Source organism: Parasteatoda tepidariorum, chromosome 1 (genome assembly GCF_043381705.1).
Source record: "Parasteatoda tepidariorum isolate YZ-2023 chromosome 1, CAS_Ptep_4.0, whole genome shotgun sequence".
Lineage (NCBI taxonomy): Eukaryota > Metazoa > Arthropoda > Arachnida > Araneae > Theridiidae > Parasteatoda > Parasteatoda tepidariorum.
The window spans coordinates 2,746,189-2,772,537 of NC_092204.1; the positions used below are offsets into that span (position 1 = coordinate 2,746,189).

The 26,349-nt window shown below is 33.0% G+C and overlaps 1 protein-coding gene across 2 annotated transcripts in view; it reads right to left on the reverse strand.

The window, feature by feature from the left end:
• Nucleotides 1-4,912: 4,912 nt before the first annotated feature.
• LOC107454086 (uncharacterized) overlaps nucleotides 4,913-26,349 on the reverse strand; it is a 40,856-nt gene continuing 19,419 nt past the window's right edge. The window contains exons 4-10 of one of the 2 annotated variants that reach the window (XM_016071145.4): nucleotides 25,997-26,209; nucleotides 23,322-23,441; nucleotides 21,866-22,046; nucleotides 20,554-20,660; nucleotides 19,909-19,985; nucleotides 16,985-17,173; nucleotides 4,913-12,636 (exon numbers count right to left, since the gene is read on the reverse strand). In XM_016071145.4, coding sequence (XP_015926631.2) covers nucleotides 12,549-12,636; nucleotides 16,985-17,173; nucleotides 19,909-19,985; nucleotides 20,554-20,660; nucleotides 21,866-22,046; nucleotides 23,322-23,441; nucleotides 25,997-26,209 — 975 coding nt within the window. In that variant the 3' untranslated portion in view covers nucleotides 4,913-12,548. The remainder of the gene's footprint in view (nucleotides 12,637-16,984; nucleotides 17,174-19,908; nucleotides 19,986-20,553; nucleotides 20,661-21,865; nucleotides 22,047-23,321; nucleotides 23,442-25,996; nucleotides 26,210-26,349) is intronic. The other variant, XM_016071153.4, reaches the window with a different exon arrangement.

Genomic DNA, 26,349 nt, shown 5'->3' on the forward strand with positions numbered 1-26,349 from the left:
GAAGTTTTACTGTATATATATATATATATATTGTAAAAAGTGTTGACTAATTCAAATCACCAAGTATTTAAGTATTTTCAATTCTAATTTGGATCTCCATTTGTTATGACTGTGATATTTCTTTAAGTTGTTATTTTTTTTTAGATATATTTTATCAAAGTAAAATTTTTTAACTGAATGCCCTGACTTCATTATTATTTCAATTAAAAAAAATTATTAAATGTTTTTGTGTATAAATGCATAAAGTTATATTAAGTAGGAAAAATGACTTTAAATTTGTTTAATGAGTGTATTTCTTTTCTTCGTACTGTATCAATAACAATTTTATCGAACTTTTTAATCAGTGGGGTACACATAAAATTCTTTAAAATTTAAATATTTTCCCTTTTTTAGGGGAAACATTTATAACAAGAAAATCAAGGAAACTAGGGAAAAGTCAGGGAATTTTATCAATAAGCATAAAGTCAAATAATTTTAAGTAAAGAGTGTACTTTAAAAATCTAGCATTTTTTTTCTTTTTCCAAAAACTTGTTTCTGAAATAATTTTCAACCCCAGGTAGCATGTGTAAGAGATTTGTAATGCATTTTGTGGATAAGAATAAAGCATAACTATAAAATTTTTGCCATGAGGTACAAAAAGCGGGGAAATTCAGTAAAATTAGTCTTTAAAAAATCAGGGAATTTCTTTTCTGAGTGTCTGTGACCATCCTGTAGTATGTTTTTTCTTTTCACTCGTACTGTCTGTTGGGGATGTTTTTTAGTCTCTGTTATTAGATATTTTTTGTTTACTCCGATTTATCCATATTATTCATTAGGAATGTTATTGTAGTGTATCTACCACTACAAAAATACAATTTCAATTCACTAGTATTTAAGACATGTCATCTTCCTAGATGAATGTTGACATTGTCTATATGACTCTCCCCATATTACATAACATTTTCCGCTGCTTTGTCCAATCCTATTGCTAACACTCTAAGTCACATCACAGGATGAGGAAAATAAAATAGTGTTTCATAAGTGCATTTGAATTACCGGTTGCAGTTGGCCAATTCTCATTAAACAAATTTTCTGAACAAATAATCTTGTACTATAACATAAATTGTGTTACAATTAAAATTAAAAAAAATTTTATTCACAGAGTGGAACTAGTTGGCATCTAAGGCATATAAAAACTGAAAACGATTTATTTTTAAAACTACTCAAGTCACCTGTATCATCCTCGTAATTCTAAAAAATTTATTAAAAGATTTGTTTTATAGGTTGAATATTTTCATTACATTTTAAGAGAAATATAAATTTTTATCTTTTGGCTGAATTTTCTAATTTTTATTTTTCAAATGACGCATGTTGAAAAATAAAAAATAAAAAACTGAAATCCTCATCAAACGAGGAAACAAAGTTAATTTTTCTCTCCATAATTAACTCCTCAGATTTTTTTTTGATGTTTTAGTTTGGCAACCACTATTTTTATGGTTCTAAAAAAGAATGTTGCTTTACTCTTCCGCTCTGAACAAGCATTTTTAAAAATGTTTTCTTATAAATTCAAAGTATAAAAAAAAAAAAAAATCCTGAGTAAGTACTATCTAATGAATATCCTAAGTAAAAACAAAAATTATGTATCATTTTTCAGGGTGGTCACAGAACAGGGAAAAGTCAGAAAATTTGGGAAATGACTATCTCCTTGAGTGTTTACAAAATTTATCCCCTCAGCTATTCATTCAACGTGATAGGTTAAATTTCATTCTAAATAGTAAAGAAAATTTCGGAATTTTTTTTTTATATATTGGTATGGCAATTTAATTTCCTTGTATGTTTATCATAATTGTGTTTTTATTATTTTTTGTAAGGGTTTTTTTTTTTTGTATGTTAGAGCAAAACATGTGTCTTTTTTTCTTCTTCTATTTAGTCAGGAAGAGGTCTTTGAATGCTAAAATCTGTCACATATTTATTGCTTTGTTTTTATAATGAAACAATTATTTGAAATTTATTAGTCTTTGATGTGTGCTTGTTTAATACAGTGAAACTGCAATAACTCGAATAACAGATTCAATAAAGCAAGTCAGAAAAGCAAAATTCGACTAAAAAAGAATTGAATTTTTTGTGTATATGTTACCTCAAAAGAATGAACGCCGTTAATATGCATATTACCTAGATAACCTGCAGATTTACTGAGGAAATCCTTTAAAGAGTCAAAAGTTTTCCGCAATTTAGCTAACAAAGATGATCCGGAAAAAAATCCAGATTTCCGGATTTTTCACTAATTGCTATACGGAAGTTTCAAGAAATCATCGATCACATTTATGTATAGAAATTCTTGTATATTTCATTTAAAAATATTAGAACTAGAATTTATACTTGGCATCTCTTTCATTTGTAAATATTTTTTTCTGGTAGAATAATAAATGCGATTGGGGATAAAAGTAAACTTATAAATAATTATTCATTTAAATTATGCTGCATATAATTTCATTAGTTTAGTGTCTTGAAAATATCAATGATTTAAATGTATAAACACATAAATTTTTTGAAATGCGTCATTAATGATTTTACTCTAGAAAGTTTCAGTATTTTTGAGTTGGGCTCACAATCACCCCCGTCCTAGGTAATCTGCAGATTTACTAAGGAAATCCGTTAAAAAGTCGAGAGTTTTTCACACTTTACCTAGGTAATGTGCGCAATAACGGTTTCTGTTCCGTTAAAATATTTGTTTATTTCACTCTATCAACTGATTTCTTGAATGTTTGATTATATTTATTGATTTGATTCTTTTGATATCCAAAAATGAATCAATGTTATGTTGATTTCCTCCACTGTTATAACAATTTAAACTGTTTGATTGTAGTTTTAAAAGTGACGAATGATTGATTCTATTAACTAATGTGTTGATTGTATTTTTTTTAGATGGAGAAAAATTAATAAATAGACCTTATTTTCCCTTTAACCAATACCTAGTAGGGTCATATGTAGATTACCTAGGTAATTTAAGAAATGAAAAAAAATTAATTGGCACTTTAACGGATTACCCTAGTTAATTTGCACGCTAGCTAGATATTCTGTTGAATAACGGTTTTATGCATAACACAATTTATTATTATTATTATTATTTTTTGAATTATAAAAAGTGAGAGAATGTCGTTAATAACAGCAAATATTTTTATTTGTAGAAATTTCAATATTTTCGTAAATACAAAAAAATAAGTTTTCTTCTTTGAGAAATATAATCGTAATTACCACTTTAGGATATTACTAGTTTTTAAGGTCCAGAATAAACAAAAGTGGCTGCTTCCACCTATTCACTACTGGTATAAAGCAAAAAGACCAGGACTCTCTCTATCTCTCCCTGGTGACAGGCAAACCAACACCTGCCTATCCCGACTGGCCAGTGGACACCTGAAAAGTCTCACATTTTCTGCAAATCAAAAGATCTTTCCTCTTTGCCCTAAATGCCAACAAAACCAGGCATCACCTGAGCACATCTTGATCTGTTTAGGGCTGGACTGGAACGATATTCATTCCTCTCCCATTCTGGTTTCGGATTTTCTCAATGTTAACGGATTCATTGATCTGGTCTGATCCCGTCAGACCAGATGGGAATTAGCAACAACAACTAGTTTTTAAAGAGAAGTAATCTTGAATTCATTTTTATGTTGTTGTTAAATGCTTTAACAGAAATAGAATTTGAGCATTTTGAAGTATGACTGAACTTTTTATCTGCTTACGGATTAGTGAAAAACAAGGAAGTGGAAGAAACAAACCACTTGGAAATAATTAAAAAAAATTAATTTAAAACTACTGTAGTGCGTCGATTACTACAAAAATAGAATTCCAATTCACTAATATGTAAGAGATGTTAACTCGATTCTATGTTGGAGTACTTTTTCATAGATGAATGTTAACATTGTCGACAACCACTCTCCCCACTTTGGTGACCCAGACGTGATATGAACACCATTTCCTTAAAAGAAGCTGCCGCTTCGATTTAAACACGCATACTAAGATGGAAAGGTCCATATTGAACAGTTGACTTGCTATTTGTGACCGCGACATGATTCACCTCCTCACTCTGGTGCTACTCAGTCTCGATCACATACAACTTATACACTCGACTGCTACCGTGAACTTAATACAGTTCTCACGATCACCACTCAAAAGTACGGTGGTATTGATGCAGCTCTCCCGACTTCACACAAAACAGGAATGAATCTACTAGCGGCATCCGTTCATCGAATTCGATCATGGATAAAATTCTGGTGAGGGAGTGCTGTGGTGTATCTACAACTACAAAAGCACAAATCCAATTCACTAGTACATGAGACATGTCAAATCGATTCTTAGTTGGGGTACATTTAGATAGATGAAGGTTGACTACTTTTTTTTTTTTTACCTTATATTTTATGTTCCTACTATGTTCTATAGCTATTACTTTTTTCTTAAAAATACAAATAATATTTAAAGAGTACCTTTAAATCCCATTACTATTGGTGTGTATGACACTCATTTTTGCTCTATCCAGCTTTTTAATTAGACCTGTTAATCAACTTTCATCAAATTAGTAAACTTCAGTATAAATTAAATTCATTTTAACGCCTCCTGAAATTCACCATTAATAAAGCCAATAGAATAGCCCATCCCCTGGCGATTTTTTGAAATCTCGCAAAACTAGGTTTCGGGGAGATATGTTGCAACCTTATTGCAAGTTATTTTTTATTTTATTTCATTAAAAGTATTTTGATAAATTTGTAATGATTTAAATTGTTTTTTTAATAATTAAAAAGAACAACTTTGGTCCAAGTAATAATCGCCAACTTGGCGAGATTTCAAAAAAGTCGCCAAGGGATGGACTATCCTAGGATTTTACCGACAACCTCATTGGGTCAAATTTGCTCTGAATCGAAAAAAAAAAAACGACTGACACAAATTCACATTTATTTTTCATTCCAAATACAAGCAACAACATTCTATAGATAAATAAAGCCATTTCTTTTAAAAGTTGGCACTCGATTAAAAAGCATTTATAGTACAAAATAGCTTTGGCCGGCAAATATTATGCACGCAGACGGAGAAATAAAGGCAAAGCTGGCATATCAATAAAAATTCTGGCAGCAAGGAAGAAAACACAATAATTGCAAGGATAACATTTACATAGTACTGTCGATCACCATTATTTACAGTAGATGAAATTTATATTTGGGCAATTTAATACAAAGTATGTTTAACAAGACCTTGAATCTAGTATTGAAAATGCGAAGTTTTTCTTTTAAAGCAATCTTCGAACTCTACAAATAATTAATGACAGAATTCGGATTGAATTCTAACACGTGAGTACATCAACAAAGTATTCCGTAAGTAATAATTGCTACTTTACCTTCTTTCTTTCTTTTTTTATTTGAATTTATTTCAGAAAGAGTATTTAGTTTAGAGATAATTGTTGTAAGACTTGGTTAAACCTCATGTTTACAATTGAAAACTTAATTTTCAGTGATAACAGGCGAAGCAAGTTTTGTTGTTACATATTGCTGCCAAACTATTACTGGATTTTGTCAGTTTCTCTTAGGTAACATTTAATAAAAATTCTCCTGGTTTTTGTACATTTTTAGAAAATTCCATAAAATTGAGTATCCTAAAAAAAATCCCTATAGAAGTATAATTTTTGTACACATTATTACTTACTTGAATATTTAAATAAGTATTACTTATACGTAATGAAGCGAGCCTCATTTATAGAAATCAGTTAAAAACTTTTTTTTTTGTTGTTCTAAAATGTTCAAATATTTTTTATTCAGAACTCTCGTTTTAAGTTATTCCAGCACTGATTGTAAAGACACGGTTCATAGCAGATCACCGAAGTCAAGCACAACTGGCTGCGGTCAGTGTGCGGGTGGGTGACCACTTGGATCAGCCTGCGTAGGGACAGAGGGTGCGTGGTATCGGTCCTCAATAAACTTCTGCCGTAAAGTGCACGACTTCGCGCACAGGTCGTCGGGCTACCACAGCAGGGGAGTCATGCCTTCTGCAGAGGATCAAAATTGCGAAGGCATGTCTTCGGATCATCCACATGGATGTTTCGCAGACCGTCGCCAATAGCCCATTGTGCAGCTCTAGTGCAATTTAAATAAAATATCTGCCTACCTACCCATTTTTTAAATTAAGTAAACAAATCTTTAAGCTATTTTTGATCAATTAACGCCTATCACTGTATCTGAATAAACATAATACATAACATTTCAAGTATATTTTATGTCGATCATAATTGGAAAATACTGCAGTTTTTTTTCTTTTTATTTTGATGACTATACAATTCCCTTTGTATAAAATATTGAGTATATTGCGCCACAGTTATCATGAAATTTATATTATTTGTAATATCTACTGGATTTTTGCCTATTCATGTTGGCAGCTCGCATTTGTAGTTTTTTAATATTATAATTTACTCAGTTATTAAATGCATGAGAATTTGTACAAAGCTTTGCAGCTCATTTGTAATACTGCCATTTAATAATTTTTTTATAATAATATACCGCATGAGCTGTACTGAGAAATACATCATCTATCCTAGCTGTAAATAGTGTTTTTTTTTGTGGCAAATTTTGTTTATACAAATTATAATATTTGATTGTAATTTTTATCTATATTATTCTTGATTTATAAGAAATTTAATAGGAAATATTTCAATTAATAAGGATTTCGTTCAAATCAAAATCTTAAAAATAAAGAAAATGTGCAGATTTTATAGATTTTTGCAGGATAATCAGGAAAAGGACATTTTTGAGTACGTTTCGGGAGCTGTAAAAAATCTTATACCACAGGGTGCGTAGTGTTTTTAAAAAGTGCTTATTTCTGATTTACGGTTTTTAAAAGCCCTTAACGGTGCTATTTTTTAAATTCGGAGTTTGTAAAAAGTGCTTCATTTTCTATCTTTTAAAGAGAGATTTTTTCTTTGCCGTGTCGATTGTCGTTCTAAATTACAAAAAAATGCATGCTAAATTCAAAATTTTCTCTGCAATATTTATCAGAAACTAGCTACTTTATCATAATTATGTAAAGTTTTCGAAAATCTTTTTGAATTTTATTGATTTTATGTTGATAGATTAAGAACTTAAAACGATCGAAAAAAATAATTTTTATTACAGTACAGATCCTAATTATGATTTTTTTTTTAATGAAAAGTGATTAAATATATTTGTAAGTGCTTCAAGAAGACTTAAAAGGTGCTTATTTTTTGTTGAAAAATCTGTCCTACGCACCCTGTACCATTAGTACTTATGACAATACTTAATTAAGCATCGATAATAATTTGGTGATTTTTTAAAAGTCCCCCGAAACATTCATTTTCATCATTTATAAGTATACATCTTTAGAGATTAAAAAGACACGAGGCCTGTGGCAGAATTTTTTCGGGCTTTCTGCAACATACCCCTCTAATACTAATAATATCTTTAAGCAAGATGCTTTTAATAACAATTATGCTTGCTACTAATTTAAAGTAACCGAAGCGTTAACTTAAAAAAATAAGTTTTTGGATAAAAAATTTTTTAAAATTTTATTTAAATACGTAATATTTTTTTATTTATTCTAATATGGGCGATATTCTCGCATTTTGTAGGAGGAAAGACGCACTCATTATTTCTTTTTTTCGCATTTTGTTAATCATAATCACATCAAAAAATAAATAAATAATAATAATAAATTTTGAAATTCGTAGCAGTATCTCCCGAAAAAAAGATTGATGACGAAATCACGCGAATCAGACTCTTCAAAAAGGGGTTTACTAAATGCGTGTTTTTGTTTCGAGATTCAGTTGTTGTGATAAATAATGTCGTATTAAAAATATTGGATTTTAAACACTATGTGGAAATTAAAAGTAATGATTGCAAAATAAATAAAGAAAGAAAACAAAAATTTCTGTAGAAGAGAAAAAAATTTTTTTTTTCTTCTTCATTATTCTTTATTTTTCATTATTCTTATTTCAGAATAGAAAAATCACAAGCATTTTTTTCCTATCAGCGAGAAAGGCTTCTTTTGAGTTTAATTCTGCAGAAAAGTTATAATCTTTCGAAAATTTCTGCAAAAAAGGAAACCAAAGTTCTTTACTTCCCAAAGGATAATTCTTTCTGCAAGAACTGGGTACCGTTCTGTGTCGCCACGATTCTGCCACAGGGGACAAGAGATTAAAAAAGGTTTAAAACAGAAGTTTAAAAATATTTGTACATAATCTACATGACTGATGATTCTGAAATAATATATTGTAACAATTCTTAGAATTTCTTAAAACTTTCTTAAAGATTATCTGTAAATTTTAGAAATATATGTATATGCCCTCATAAAATATATTTTTGTTCCATGCTAAAGCAAAAGAAAAGAAAAACTGTGATCACAGGTCACCCATTGGCAAAAAGGTTGTCTAATTATTATTTTCTTATCCTCTTTATTTGTGATAGTCACCTGAATTAGAATTGAAGACGATCCAGTTTAAACTGTAGGTTAGAATTTCTGATTCTTAATTATAACAACAACAAAAAAAATATCGTTCAAATGATGAAATTCTCTTTTATTCACAACTCAAGAAATATTTATGGGATCTCCCCTATCTCAAAAATAAACTCGCCAACTTAATGCATAACAAAATTAAAGGTGAAAAAAAAAGAAGTATAAAAAAATTATCAAACAGCTGCGGTCGCTATAGCAACGCCTGCACTGATGACGCATGCGCACTGTTTACTCTGACTCTTGAACACAGTTAAAAAGTGTAGTGGCGTCCAAATAAGGTGCGCACGCCATCAAACCCAAAAACAACACCCATTTTGCCAATGGTTAAACAAAGAAAAATCTAATCATTCAATGTGTACAATGAATTTACATGTTATTTACAATGACTATACAAAACAACTAATTGATCGAACAACACTTTGGCACATTGAGATTTCATAATTGGGATCTCAAAATACACATTTACTAAACACAGAGACAAAAAGAATGCACGGTTACAACAACAGTTAATTTGTTCTTTCGGTAAAAGTTTTTTCTGTTTCACTCTTCTAGAAATAGACATTTTATTTTTAGTGTAAAAGATTTTCTAAAAAAGATGAGAATAATTTTAAAATTGTGTTCACAACGATTCTTAGAGTTCTGACATTTTAATTGATGCATTCTTTCTATTTCATTTTTCCCCCTCCATCTCATAAAATGGACAAGGCTCAAAAAAAGAAGAAAAAAAAAAAGGACCACTCTGAAGAATAACTTTGATGTAAAGATCGGATCTTCACGTTCTAGGACGCAATCTTAATGATTCGAGGCGTGACTTCAAATATTCTAATTTTATTTTATAACCGTCGTTAAACAGCCTACTCAATTTTTGGGTTTACGACTACTAATATTCAACTCCATCCAGAAGACAAAGAACAAAACTTCCGTTATCTTCCGAGATAAAAAACGAAAGTTCAGTGCTTGATGTCTAATTTTTAAGTTACGAAATCAGACAAAGAAAAACGCATTTTCCTTGAATAAACATACCTGTTTTTCAACGAATTCCGATTTCTGACCCTTAAAATATGGGAGGGTAGCGGCAATCTGGAAAATATGGATTCAATAATTTGGTCAGGAGACCGCTGCAATGTTTGAACTCCTTAAGATTAATTTTCTTTTTCGCGTATTCCGTTACATTTTGAGAACTTTTTAATGTAATTGAAAAAATCTTGCACACATTTATAAAATTCATTTATATAAAGATAATTCCATGCAAAAAAAAAACCTTCATTAAATATTTATTATTTAATTTAATAATGGTCTAAAAAATTTTAAATTGCAAGGTATAAAAATTTTTCGCACCATTTTAAAGAATATAATTTTGCATGGCAAAATAAAAAATTCGAGCAAAATCGGTCGAATAGTTTCTGAGAAATTGAATTTCATAAAAATTCAGATATTTAAAATTCGATTTCTCAGGACTCGACCGATTTTGCCCAAATTTTGTATTTTGCTATGTAAAATTATTTTCTTTAAAATGGTGTAATAAATCATATATCTCACAATCCAAAATTTTTTTTCGACCATTATTCAATAAAGTAATAGTAAATATTTACTAAAAAAATATTTTTTGCATGGAATTACCTTTGGTCAAACGAATTTTATAATTGTATGCAAAACTTTCTTATTTAGCATTCGAGATACAGCGAAATACCCACAAAAGTAAAATTAACAATAAGAGGTCCAAACTTTGGAACGCTCTCCTGTCCAAAATATGGGGGCCAGATTGCGGCTCAGAAATCCGAATCCGTCGAAAAAGGGTACTTTTTATTCAGAGAAAGTACTTTTTTGTGTCTCATTTCGTAACTAAAAATATCGTCTACAATTAATAATTATCATATTTGATGTCATCCCCGCGAACCATTAGGATTGAGATCTGGAACGTAAAAATCCGATCATTAGATCAAAAGTTATTCAGGGTGTTTTTTTTTTTGTTGTTTTTTTTTAAATTTTTTTCTCGCTGTACAGTAAGGTATACATTTAAGAAAATAAAAATAGACTAGGCATCACAAGTTTACACGATTTCCCCACTCTTTTCCTTTAACACCTTTCGTTACCATGGTTTCTTTTTGATGAAGGCAGTATGTTTTAGAAAGAATGCATTGGGGTGGGGAAAACGTGATTTACCAAAATCTTAATAATGGAGACGAAAATGTACGGGGAGTGGAAAAATCGCTTGACATCGAGACGTCATTCGTTTTTTTTTACAAAGAATATAATAATATAGAAAGAATATAATAATACATACGTTATATTTTGGAACTTAAAATCGCTTAGTTTTTCGGAGAATGTGAGCAATTTTAATTAAATACCTTGTTATAATCATGGCGGTTTGTTAGATAATAAAATTTTGAATATAAAAATAATGATAAATTTCAAATATAATGGTAATAAGCAGAGATAAATCAATATTTTAAGTTAAAATAATAAAAATTCCAGTCGTCTAAAAGACTAGATATCTTATGATATAATAATAATATATTGTATGAGCGTTTGATTGAGGATATGATTTAAATCGAAGAAACTAACGAAAGGAGCTGTAAAGTTGGTGCAAACAGCTGTATGGATGGATAAATAGAATTAGTTTTATAGAATTGGGGTTTGTTGTTCGTCCATTGTAATGAAACAGCTGTATGGATGGATAAATGGCAAAATTAGTTTTATAAAATTGGTGTTTGTTGTTCCTCCATTGTAATGAAACAGCTGTATGGATGGATAAATAACAAAATTAGTTCTTTAGAATCGGTGTTTGTTGTTCGTCCATCTTTATGAAACAGCTGTAGGCATGTACATTTTTATGTGACGCCGTTCTATTTTAAATACTTCATCCCTGGAAGCAGTGGCCCTGATGTATTCGTCTCCAGCTTTTGCTTCCGGTGATGATTTTGATATTTGTCTATGGTGCAATGTTTTTTAAATATTGTCTGTCTAACGAAAGAACTCTTCTTGACAGTTTTCTGAAGCGCTAGTGGTTATAAGGTGAGACTAGTTTGACTCTTAAGGCCTGTTTATACGGTTTAAGTTCATGAATCCGAGATATTGAAGAAATTTCTTTCTCCAAGAAATTGGAAGATTCCAAGTTCTTGAATATCACTGATTGGTCTGATGAAAATCCTGCGCGTGTGCATTGTTCATATTCAACATTATAAAATCATACTTACATGAATAAATTCAAATAAAATCATAATAACACAAATAGATCATAACAGATTAATTTATTTGAACTAAAATATATGAAAACGGACAACAAAATGGCATAATCTGATGGCCGCTTGTTAACGTCACAAAACTTAAGAAGCTGATTGGTTAAAGGAGGAAAGACTTGGATGTGAAAAGTAGAAAAAGCTCTACTATCATCCAAAGATTTGGACCAAGAACTTGGATGATCGTTTACACGATCTAAGCTCAAAGCAAAACAAATTTCAATCAATCTTCGTCCAAGAACTTGGATCGTATAAACAGGCCTTTACAACAGATTTTAAGATCGGATTGGCGAATGAAGTATCATGAGTTCTCTTCTTTGAGCTGCATCTTAACATGTTTCCATAGCAAGAGACAGCCTCAGACTCAGAAGTTGGGAGGAGCTCTTCGTTTAGACAGACAGTACCATTCCTGTTAACCTTGAACGAGCTTCATGAGTCGATCTCATGTATTTCGGTCGAAAGATTAGTAATTTAAGTAATTAACGTGAAAGTTAAGAAGAAAAATTATAACTCAAGTTTTGTTTAAAAGAAATTAATCATAATTTTTCCAGTAAACACAATGCTCACGTTATGAGTCTAATGACTTCAAAATTATTTTGATTTTGGATTACGAAATGATAAATATCAGGAATTTGAATTCTCCACTTGTGACAGTCGATCGATTATTCCAAGGGGGTTGTATAAATACTTTTGCCATCCTTAAATGCAATATACGTCACCTCAGTGACAGTAGCAACCATTTCATCATAGGTTTCTCGCTTGACAAGAGACAACCATTGAAAATTTCTGTCGTTATCGTCTGCTTCTTAAAAGGCCGTATCAGTTCTTAGGATAGAAGTAGTGGTTGTTGTTCATGGATTGCTGGCTTATGCTCACCATTGCAAATGCCATAGTGAATTCTACAATCCTGCAAAAATAGAAATATATTTACATAAATAAAGGAAAAAAATTTTTTTTTTTATTAAAGTAAGTTTTTAAAAAAAGGGGAAATAGTTATAATTCTCCACTTACTTGCCTACTGTAATTTATCAATGACCAATCAGTGACTATAGTTCGTTCACCAGGAGTTGGCACTTGGCTCCGCCTACATCACGTGATATCCGACGATACTATTTAGCTACTTTTGGGAGAAGGATTTCACAATCTTGAACAAGGTTGCTATTTGGCGATCGTATGACAAAAATCTTTGTTTCGCAATATTTATGTGCATTTTCTTAACATTAAATATTTCATAAATTTGATGATATTTCTCTCTTTTGAGTGAACAGTTTGTCTTTTGGGAAAACAGCAGTTTTTAAATTTAAAATATATTTAATGAGCTAGAGTAACGAAAGGTATAATAGAATTCACTGTTTGCGTTTGGAACGCATTAAGGGTTGACTCAATTTCAAGAGCGGAGATGTTTCTCCTCTTTCCCCACGCTGAAATTAACTGAGCGTCTGAGAAGGTGAGTCAAGTGCCAACTCCTGATAAACGAACTATAGTAGCAACAAATTAGAACAATTGTGTCATTTCAAAGTAAAATAACATTATTACTTCAATATTATGGAAATTAGTTAAATGATAGTCAAGTGATATAGTTCAGCTTTTGGGATGGATGTCTCTGCACCTAAACAATAAATGTAGGGTGTAGATGGAATTTTCGTTGTTGATAAAAGTTTATCATCAAAGAGGTGTGTGTACAACTATAGTTTCAATTCACTAGTATATAAGACGTGTGCACTAGTATATAGAGCATGTCAACCTTCATCTATTAAAAGATTCCCCAAGTTAACATTCCTTATGTACTAGGGAATTGGAATTGTATTTTTGTAGTGGTAGACACACTACAGTTCCCAATATTTTTAAAGCAACTAGCTGAATACGTGTGTTTTGTACTGGGTGAAAATAATAAACAGTCAACATATTAGTACTGAATAACATTATGAAATCATGCACAAATATGTGGCTTTACGTTATTATATGAAGAGGAACACGTTCACCCTATCAAAATATAGATGAACTGTATTCATAATCATTTGGCATGAAGCTGTTGCTCCAGGCTAACTAACATGGTAATAAAAATTTACTACAATCACGCGATTTTCTTCAGTACTTATCCTCTTGCAGGGACTGTGAAAAACCTCTTTCACGGTATCTATATCACAGCTTCCAAGTATTGATGCAGTTTTAATTCGTGTCAAATATACTTATATAATACGTTGTACCAACTCACTTAAATTGAATGAGTTAATCCCCTTCTTAAAAAAGAGTGAAACTCAACTTGACTTGAGAACACCTTTGTTTGAGTCAAATATTTGCTTTGCGTCAAATCGAACTTTAGTTGCAGATATTTAAACGAGACTTGAATTATTTTCGCTGAAGCATGATTTAGTGAGTGGCAACATACCAGTTCGTAGAGACTGTTAAAAGTAGATTCAATTTATTACCCATTGGCAAAATGGGCCTTGTTTTGGGTTTAATGGCATGCGCATCTTATTTGAACGTCATCGCACTTTCAACTGTGTGCAAGAGTAATAGTAAACAGTGCACATGCGTCGTCATTGTATGCGTTGCTATGGCGACCGATGCTGTTTGAAAATTTTTTTAGAATTCTTTTTATCACTTTTAATTTTGTTATGCATTAAGTTGGTGAGTTTATTTTTGAAATATGGGACCAGAGAGATCACATAAATACTTTATGAGTTGTGAATAAAAGAGAATTTCATCATATTTGAAAGATATATTTTGTTGTTGTTGTTATAATTAAGAATCAGAAATTCTAAGCTACAGTTCAAACTGGATCGTTTTCAATACTAATTCAGGTAAATAAATAACGAACAAATAAAGAGGGCCCAAGCTGATTAACATGGTCCCAAAAGTTAGAGTTGAAGGAGAAAAAAACGATCCCAAGGCCTAAACTTACCGAGGCTGAAAAAGCATAAGCCAAAGAACGCAGACGGGAATACCTTAAGCGTTACACACAGACGGAAAAACGAAAGGATTCCGTTTGCAAACGCAAGCATGAAGCCTATCCCTCACAAAAGTAGCAAAGTGGTTGATAGAGTTGAACCCTACCAAAGAGCGAATGGTGGCTCTCCGAACCCCTTTCATGCAAATACGAGAACAGCGTGTTGATCACCAATTAGGGATAAAAGGATCCACTGTCAACCTACCCAATGACTTGCTCAAGACCGTAGACTGTCTTCCACGCAATCCCAGCAGATCACCGAAGTTAAGCATCACTGGCTGCGGTCGGTGTGCGGGTGGGTGACCACTTGAATTGGTGTGCGTAGGGACCGAGGGTGTGCGGTATTGGTCCTCGTTAAACTGTTCTACCGTAAAGTGCTCGACTTCGCACGCAGGTCAACGGGCTACCGAAGCGGGGGTGCCATCCCCTCTGCAGAGGATCAAAATTGTGATGGCATGTCTTCGGATCATCCTCAGGGATGTTTCCCAGACCGTCGCCAATAGCCCATTGTGCAGCTCTAGTACGACGTAAATTAACTACAACAACAAGTCTTCCACGCAATATCAATGATTCATTCACTATTCATGCAAAATTGAAAAAAAAACCCAGCTTTCAAACAAATCATATTTCATGTATGAACTTGTGAATCCGAAACGGGTGTATGATGCAGCTTACAATCTTCTTCAAACACCATTGTACCAATCCAAAAATGTTAATATTGATCTCGATTGGCTGTTCAATGTCTGTACAATCATCAAAAGAATTTACACAGAATGTGTCTGATTTGCATTCAAATATGTATGCGAAATTATGTACCGAGCAGTTTAGGATTAACAGTTAAAGATGTCCAAGATGAAAACACAATAAAGATGCTTTTCCAAAAAGACAAAAACAAATTAGACAACAACCATTTTGCCAGTGGGTAATCTGTGATCGCCCAAAGGTGATCAGATTTTTTTCAAAATTTTAGTTCTATACAGAATTTTGTTTAGTAGTTAATTGGGTGTGAGTTATAAGCCAGAATTTGTATCGTTTTATTTTAAAAAAGAGAACAACGTAGATTTTAGTTTGCTATGACGGTGTGATGGAACAATTTGTTTAAATAAATAAAAGACGCTGTGCAAAGCTTGGAGGTAGCGGGTTCGAATCCCGCTACTATCCTGGATGTAACTTCATGCCTTCCTTCTCTGTATTGTTCTATCTGTCCTTCCATTTGACAAAGGTTTCTAAGTCTAAATTAAGCACACAAACCTGCAATGTAATTCCAATAAAATCAAACTTAAATAAAAATGATTGAAACGCAGAGCTATAAGCGATAAGCAGAGAGCTCGCCGCGCTTAACTATACTCAACTCAAAATGATATGTTCTCGCATCGACTAAACGTTTTGTTAAATATTTAATTTTTACTTGTGATATTATCATATTTTTGAACTAAGAAGAATTAAAAGATCAACTTATTAGAAGTGGTATTTCTGAAGAAGACGCTATTTTACTTCTTGGTTAGTAAATATATTTTGTTGTTCATATTTTTAAAATATTATTATTTATAATATGTTATATACACTTTCCACTTAAATCGGCTGTTATTCAGCGTTTTTAAATAAAATACTAGTCATTAAAGTTCTTTTTCAAGAGGAATTGATTAAAACTGAAAGTTCTAAATGTGGATGCTTATGGAATTTTAAAAAATCTGATTCCGTACTAGAATATTTGTGTAAGTGGTAATACAGATCTGTGAAGTTTTCTAGAATTTTTCATCTCTCATATTAAAGTTTTCACTTTTTATTTTAATATTAGTTTAATTTACAACTTAGTCCCAATGTTTTGGATGTATTAACGTGTTTTGGTACAAGATTTTTTTGGATAATTGATTTCTGTCATTTTGTTATTTTTTTTCTTTCTGAAAAGTATTTTCGGAATAATTTATTGTTCATACAAACTAAATGTTCTGTTATTCCCTTAATTATAGTTTGAAAATTCGTAATCCAAAATTACAGTTGTCCAAATTTATCAGATAAAACAATCGTAATCCTAACAAATACATAATGATATGTGGTGTTCGTATATTAACCCGATTAATAGAACTAACTTTGTAAAGGGGTTCATTTTTAAAAAGAAAAAATATTTCGTTTCTTCGAAATTTTTTTTCGCGATAATATAGAACTATCATCTAATATATATCGTGCTAATATAAAAGCTATTAGTGATAATATATTTTATGATAAAACAATAAATGAAGGAGCCAAATTTCTCTTGAAAATGCCTTTTCGAATGTAATAATATTACAATCCGCTATTGCAATACCTGCTGATGGTTTGAAAGAAGAACCAGGGTAGAGCAGCCACTGAGTATAGGAAAGCGTGCGGTCCAAACACTTCGTAGGCCTTGAGGAGGCAGAGAGCCACACCAAAGGACGAGGTGCACATCAGGCGCCTTAACTGCTTTTCAATACGGCTTCGGCACGGACGGATCTTCAGTTCTTCCACGCAACGGCTACAGAAAAAAAATAATTGTGTTAAATAAAACATTTATTTCATTTAGTTTAGCTTTTCTAACAACTAATGGATAAAGAAGTATTTGACTTCATGTATTTAGGACTTTACATGGGAAAATACAAAATTTCGAGCAAAATCGGTCGAATAGATTCTGAGAAATCGAATTTTAAACATCAGATTTTTTTTCGAAATTCGATTTCTCAGGAACTATTTGACCGATTTTGCTCGAATTTTGAATTTTCCCATGTAAAACTATATTCTCTAAAATGTTAAAAAGAAATTTTTTTTTTGACTGATATTAAATAATATAATAAATATTTAATAAAGGGATTATTTTTAGATAAACAAATTTTATAAATGTGAACAAAATTTCTTCAATTATAATAAAAAATTCTCGAGATGTAAAGAAAAACGCATAAATGAAACTTAACATTAAGGGGTCCAAACTTTGAATCGCCCTCCTGACCAAGCTATTGGGACCATATTCTCCAGATTGCTGCTACCCTCCCCCCAACCATATTTTGAGGGTCAGAAATAGGAATTCGTCAAAAAACGGGCATGTTTATTCAGAGAAAGTGCGTTTTTGTGTCTGATTTCGTAACTTAAAATATCGTCTGCACTCAATAATTAGCATCTTTAAAGTCAACCCTTGAACCATTAAGATTGAGTTCCAGAACGTAAAGATCCGATCATTACATCAAAAGTTATTCAGGGTGATCCTTTTTTCCGCTCACTGTACATTTCAATAGATTGTTAAGCATAATTTTATTTTATAAGTGTAAAGTAGATTTGAGTGTAACGTTGTTATCGACTCCAATATCTTTCAGAAGCCTCTTAATGCGTTAGATAAGCCTTAAATTGCGTTAGATAAGCCTCAGTTAGCCTTAAAATTTAGAAGAAGATAAGAAGGAAACAAAATTTTACATGCAGGGGTCTTCTATACTGAGCCATGATGGCTCAGGGGATAGAGCGTTTGCCTTCCAATGAGGTGAACCGGGTTCGAATCCCACCCAGCGATGGCTGGTCGATGCGAATTCCGCATCCGGTTCGCACCGACCACAGTGCTGACGTAAAATATCCTCAGTGGTAGACGGATCATTGTTTAGAGTCCCCTTGCCATTAGGTTAACTCTAGAAGTTTCCCGTGGTCTTCCTCTCCATGTAACGCAAATGCGGGTTAATTCCACCAAAAGTTGTCCCGCAGTGGACTGATCGTTAAGACACGGTTCCCAGTAGAGCACCGAAATCAAGCATCACTGGCTGCGGTGAGTCTGCGGATGGGTGATCACTTGGATCGATCTACAAAGGGACCGAGAGTGTACGGTATTGGTCCTCGTTAAACTGTTCTATCGTAAAGTTCTCGACTTCGTGAGCAGGTCATCGGGCCACCGAAGCGGAGTGTCATCCCCTCTGCGCAAGAACAAAATTGCGATGGCATGTCTTCGGATCATCCTCAGGGATGTTTCCCAGACCGCGCCTAGAGCCCTTTGTGCAGCCAGCTCTAGTATGACGTAAATGAGCTACAACAACAAGTGACATCCTTCAGCCTCATGTGTTTCCACTCATGTAATGCTCGGCCAAACACAGCAAGGGTGTCACCGGAATGTGTCCACATTATTACCACATCTTTGGCCTGTTGGATCCCCAGATTTGAGCTGATCTCTGAACGGCAAGTTGGACTGCCTCTGAGTTTAGCCGATTTCGGGAAGTTTTTACAGCAATGGAAGGAGATTGTGCCGGACATCATAAGTGACTGATATGTTTCAACCGTTTGAGCTGTAAAGACGGAATGTCGAGAAAACCCAGTACACTTCGAACATTGTGGACTACTGACGGTGGGTTACCTATTGCTCAAGCAAGTACATCACACAGCTCATTTTAATGTAAATAGTACATTTTTCAATAAGTAGAATAATACTATAATAATGCAATAATACATTACAAAATAAAATTTTTCACTTAATTGTTATCGCTATCCTCTGAAGTACTCAAAATGTGTTGTCTTTTGCACTTTACGGGAATAATGTAGTCGTCAATAATATGATCACATGGATGTGTGATGATGCTCATAGATTTTCAAAATTCTTGATGGTGCCATCAAAACATTTTGATGGTTTATGTTGTTTTCAGCGCAATTCATGATGGTCCAACATTATTTGATCGTCACCATCCTTCAACATTTTCCATTGTAAGTTCATGGTTCTTGATAGGACCCAACAAACTCCCCTCATTCCATGATGGAAAATACTACTTTAATACTATGACTGTTAAACATCAAGAGAAGTTTGATTGTCATGGACCAACAGTCCGTGATGGTCTATGATAATTCCAACTATACATTTCCATGATGATTTAAAGGGAATTCCTGTTGGTTCTCAGAAATACACCATCAAAATAATATTTTTATGTTAATACATCATGAATCAGTCCAAATTCCTACATTGGGATGATGATTGTTCATGATCGTTCCAATGATGGAAATTTCTGATGCTTCAACAAGAACAAACTTTTAAAACAAGTTGCTATTCTTATGTTGGAACATCATAATTCAGTCCGAATTCCTGCATTGGTTACTTATGTTGGTTACCATCAAAAAATAGGATGTTTCATGATAGAATCATTGATGGTTACTATCAAGATTATGTTGGTCCATCAATAGAAAACCATCAAAAATTTCGACTTTGATAGGAGCAATGACAACGGTAATATTTTTTCTTAAAGGTGAATGACTTACCTTATAGGCGAGTGAATGTTAGAGGACGAGATCAATATATTTTTGTTCGTTTCTTCATCAGGCGATAAAGTAACAGACTGTAAGAAAAAGAAAGATCTAGTTTAATCCAAATAAATCATTCTGACAAAATTGAATACATTAATGTAATACTCAATTACACGCAATCGTGATTACAAGTAATCAAAATATACTATTACACGTAGTCTTGTGACATGCATCATTATCATTTGACATGCAAATATTGTACAGATGTTCGTACATATACTGTGCAGATGTATATTCATATATCATATGTGAGTACATATATTGTACTTATGTGCATACATATATTGAACCAAAATGCTTCTTACAAATTTTACATGGGTATATACATGTTATCTCAATGTATGCAATATGCACAATGGATTACAAGTAATCATGATTACATGTGGTCATATATTTTGATTACGTGCAGTCATAATTACCAGTAATCTTTTTTGTTGTGGTTACTTTGAATTGCAATTACTTGGAATCACGATTACAGATGTAATCAAAATTTTGGTGAATTGTGATCAATATGACAAGTAATTGATTACTGAAATCAATGATTATTATCATGATTGCAGCTGTAATCACGATTTCAAGTAATTGATTACTGAGACTTACAATGAGAGGTTTCATGACAGCCGCATCTTCTGCTTTGGTTTTAGAATCTGGTGGATTGAATCGCGTTGGCGAGTGAGGAATAGAATTCATAGGATAAGTTTCAGAACCTAAGGTGAAAGAATTTACACATGTTTCAACAATATGAAATTTTAACGTAACAAATTATGTATACTGGTGGTAAGAAATTAAGAGAATTTGCAGACTGGGTCGATTATCTCTAGAAATACTGTACCGATTTTAATGAAAATTTATGTATGTACATACGTTAATACACTACAAAACACATAACCATTCAACAATATTGTAATATACCCGCATGATCGTGAGTAACACTCGTTGAAGTAGGAAATTGCTTACATGAAATGATAAACTGCCTTATTTCAAGTATGAAATCACGCTGCAAGTCCTGCATAAGAGAGAACCATACCCTCTATTAACCCATTTTTATTGTTTATTCTGCAACCGCTGTTTTATACCTCCAACGAGTGTTACGTGTGTGCTTATTACAATATTGTTGAATGGTTATTTGTTTTGTAATGTATCAGTGTACGTACATATCAAATTTCATCAAAATCAGTCCAGTAGTTTTATAAATATTCTGCAAATTCTCCTCATTTTTTACAACGGTGTATTTTTCAAAAATATACTTATATGCTCCAAGAAATGTTAATTATAACTTAAAAATATATTAAATAGGTTCGAACATGCTAAGTATGTTTGCAGTGGTTGTCTTGAAATTTTTTCTAGCTAAGGGAGCCACTCCTGTTTGTTGCATTCGTTAGTATTCACAGCTCATAACCCAGAGAGCATGTAACCTTACGGCAACCTTGTCTCGGAATTTTCTTTTTAGTGTCACTAAAATGTTTGTACTGAAAACCTTATTTCAATAAAGCAAAAATGTTGCAGTTTTAAACTTTTCATCCTGAAAGGATTAACCTTTTCCATTAAAATTTCATGACGAGGTGGGTTTCACCTGAGCAGGCAAGACTTTGCGAAAAGAAATCTTATAGTTACCTAGATCTAAGATTATTGTCACCTTGAGACTAGCTTTATTGAAAGATTTCTTTTGACGCTTGTAAACCCTAAGTGAACCTCGATTTAAGGTTTTTATACTAAAGGATAGAGCAGATTGTCTCAGATCTCGTTTTTAGGTTAGAAGGTTTACACATAAGCCGCATAACAAACCTTTTCAGGTTTACATTTAAAGTTTTTGCTGCGTAAAAAATGAACCTTATTTTTCTATCTGGGTAATTATTGTGCTGGCTGCTTCTTTTTTAAACGCATTTTTTTGGATTTGGAATAGGATGCTTACGCTGAGGTGGTGGTGGTGTTCTCTGTTGATCCAAATGGAGGGAGACTGTGCTGGCTGTGAAACTGTGAGTTTGTTCGTTGACATCAGTGATTCGGATTCGAGGCATGAGTTGAACCTCTGCTCCAGGTTCCGCGAACATGTTGACTGGCGTCAGGTTCTTAATTTCGCATCTGCGGTCAGCCTAGTGGTAAAAGATGGGATCAACAAAAGATGAAGATGACTAACAGAAGATCTAGTATTGTAACGTGCAAGGATACAAAAAATAGCAGTTTGTACTGCTACTCCATCACGAGAACTCCTCCAGACTTGTGGTTATCAGGGTGGGTCGCTTTAAATAGGGATACGGAATTTCGCTTTCGTGTAATTCCTTACCCATTACACACCACTTACACGAGCACTGAAAGTAGTCTTCTGACGCCTGAAATAAAGCTTGTTAAATTTACACCATTCCTGAAGGCAAGCAAAAGGAGCCAATCATCACGCGCCTGATTCTAGGCCTGACCAAAGAAAAGAGAAGAATTCTTTATTACCTAACTAACCCGGGGAACTGTTCTATGTTGTACGCAATGGCAAAAAAACAACTTACAGGGTAAGCAACATATTTAGAAGAGCATTTGAACTAAGATCCAGCACATGTGCGTAAGGAGCAGCAAAGGGAAAGCCTGGAGGTACGTCACCTGTGAACTGGTTGTTGGACAATTCTAAATTCTCGTCTCAACTCAACTCTGCTTCCCACCAACCCACTATCAACACGGATGATATAAATGTAATCTCAAAAAATATTTTAACTAATAGTACGGTACTGTTTACCAATAGTGCGAAATAAGCTAACAATAAAAAAAATCAACTTTTTTCTTCTCCCCAACCGTAGTAGTGGCGAGGAGGAGAGGAAGGTGAAAACACGGTTTCAATAACCTCTGTTGTTGTGCCCCTAAATGTTTTCTCTTTTATGCTCGGGAACCACGCCTAACTCTGGGGGACCGGTTTATAATTTGACTATGTAAAGAACTCCCCTAGTCATTCGTCTGGAGTGGTGGCTGTTACTATGGTTACGAGTTTTAGCTATTTCAAGGTAGGACATCATTTAAGACAGGTTTTGACTCGGGTCAGAGAGAGTAAGGAAATCAGGGGGAAAAGAAGCTCCCCTCTTTGAAATGGGATATTTCTTGTTTCTATAGCAGCAGACAGTCTAAGACTTCGTGGCTTTTTACGGACAAGCTATGCATTAAGCCAATGAAAGCTGGATTTTCTTTCCTATTTATATTCTTCAGTCTGACTTAGCGTTGCCTTCGTCCGACAAAGCTTGTCATAAGGCACGGAGTTAGAACTGGTTGCCATGGCGGCTGACATCGACAGTGTTTTAGTCGGGAGGAGTTCTTGTTCTAACTGGACAGTAGCTTAAAGATTATTTATTATGCACGGATAAGTGCACCGTTAAATATTTGTGAAAGATAACCTGCATAATGATCTGCACCTGGACAATGGAACGTAATAAGCGAAGACAACCAAGAAGGGATGAAAGACAGAGAAAACTGCCCCACGCTATGAATAACACCTGCACAAATAGCCACACTATCTGCAAAGGATAGAACAAAATTAATTTCAGGGTATTAAGAAATCTGAATTCAAATACTCACTACACATAAAGTTTCTATATCCAAGTCAAAATTCCCGTTTTGACTTGAGTATAGTTTCCATCACTTTTGATCGCATCAAAAGATTTTGATGGCTTATGTTGGGTTCAGTGCGATTCATGATGGTTCGACATCATTTGATGGTCACCATCATCCAACATTTTCTATTATGCGTTCATGGGTTATGACATGCCAACAAACTTTCCTCTTCCCATGATGGAAGATGATACTTTAATATTATGATGGTTAACCATCAAGAGAAGTTTGATTCTCATGGATCAACAATCCATGATGGTTCCATCTATACATGATGGTTTAATGGGAATTTTTGTTGGTTGTCAGAAATATACCATCAAAAGAATTTTTTTTAAATGTTAGACCATCATAAATCTGCCCGATTTCCTACATTGGAATGATGGTTATTCATGATCATTCAAATATTTGATACTATGATGGAAATTCGTAATGGTCCAAATTGTACAACAATGCATTTTCATGATGGTTTAATAATTCTTGTTGGTTCAGCAGGAATATACCATCAAAACAAATTTCTCTAATGTTGGACCATCACAAATCAGTTCGAATTCCTACATTGGGGTGATGGTTGCTGTTTACCATCAAAAAATATAAAGGTTCATGATGGAATTATTGATGGTTACCATCAAGATTATATTGGTCCATCAATAGAAAACCATCAAAAAGATTGACTTGGGAATTTAAAAAGAACGTTAAAATATTATGTAATTTGTCACAAACCGCGCATCTAGTAGGCGCATGAGCACAATTTTTTTTTTAAAATTTCATTTTGTACTTCTATGTACGAGATTATTTCCGTTTAGTTTATTTTCGATAAATCTTGACTCGCAGCTAATATTAGACTTATGTCTGTATGACGCAACTCTTAAAACTACGCTTACGTTACGTTTACCGTAATCGATCTTGTAAAATCATATTTTGTTGCCTTGAGCTTGTTGTTCTTAAACTTGACTCTCAGCCAATCACAAAATTTTATCTCCATGTTGTAGTTCTTTAAACTACGTTTAGATACTAGCTTCACAGTTCTTGTAAAAGCGTATCGTTTTTTTTAAATTTTAACTTTCAGTCAATCACATACTATTTCCCGCGTGTCACAACTCCTTGAATTATGTTCAAATATAGGAACTATACATAGATATAGGTTTTATAAAGACATGTTGCTTTTACGAGAGCTCTTTGGGTGTACTGAAAAATTCAATACAAATCGTCAGACCAAACCACATACTATTAGCGAATGGGAGGGGGAATAGGAGTAATACAAGCATCTCCCCTAAACAGCAGATTCCGCAATTAAATTTTCGCTCAACATCAATTGAAACATTATTTAAACGCAGAGACTGTTCTCTTCAGAAGTATTCTCTTTCACGAAGTCCATTTAAGGAAAATATCATGATCATCTCACTAGGGGGTTAAGCACCCTGTTCGCTGACGCTCATCAACCCCGATGATTACTTCGCAATAATTTCTGTTTTCTTGGCGTGAAACAGTTGAAATTATTTAACTAAAGATGTATATACTAAAATGAACACTTCTCACATCCAAATATTTCCCTTGCGATACTATTAAGATCTAAAAGTGAACATAAATCATTATTTTTAAGCAATCATTTTTTTTAAAATAATATTTAAAATTAAAAGTAATAACAAAATTGATAAGACTGTAATTTAGTAGTTTTGCTTACCAAAAGGACGGATGTATATTTTAAATACAATTTTTACATTAATCATTTTGTGCATAAAGTTGAAACTTAAGTTCTGAATCATTTAGCGAATCTCTTTAACCGCAATTCATAATAGTAAATTAATGTAAGTTGCATCAAAAAAATAATAATTGTGAAATGGTTATAATAAGATCAGACGCCAATTTAAATAACTTTATCTGAAAATGCAACGTGAAATTACGTTATTCTAATAAGAAAACGAAAAAACAATCCTCTTAAACTCTCAATTTCTCAAAACATAATTTAGAATGACGTTATTCTAACAATTATAAACTATCCTTTATACTCTAAATATAGAGAACAAACAAAATCAAAAACGTAATATTAAGAGTCCCTTTAAATAAGGAATGCAAAAATATTTATAGGTAAACAACATTCATTTTACTCTGATGACAACTAAAGCAATCTAAAAATTAATGTGGGAAAACAGAATCCTACCACGTGATTTTACGGCCACTAAAAATGAATTGACAACAATGGAAAACTGCGACATCATCATTAGATTTGTATAGAGCCCCTGAATTAGAAAAGGATATATAGGAGGTATAGGAGCCTTAGATACAAGTTCGTTGCTTAGCAACCGAGAGATAAATTTGGTATAAACGGAATAATCTTATCTCAAAGAATTTTACCAGACATAGACACAGAGAGCAAATCTATTGAATGAAGATGAGCCATACTTTAATCACGTGAACATTCAAGGCTCGAAGTGTAGTGTAGGTTAACGCTTTAATAGATTACCCTAAGGGAATGCTGAAGGGCTGCAAGGACGCCAGATGTAATGATGAGACAGAAATGAAAGGTGATGATGACAGTGGCGGTGCTCTCGTCACTCATCTGCGACATCTTCACTTGAGTCGTCCTCACAAATGATAGTTGCAAAAGACCGAATGCAGACACGAGGCATGGATAGCCCAGGTCCCACAGCACTTGCAGCATCACCACCGGTAGAGCCTGAAATTAAACCATCACTTTAATGGTTAGTTCAAAGATAGCAAAGCGAGCCACAATAAACAGTTTGAGTCCTATTAGCCAAACCCTCAGCAAAAATGAGTGATTTATGAAAAAGAATAACAAACTGCGTAGTTTACCAT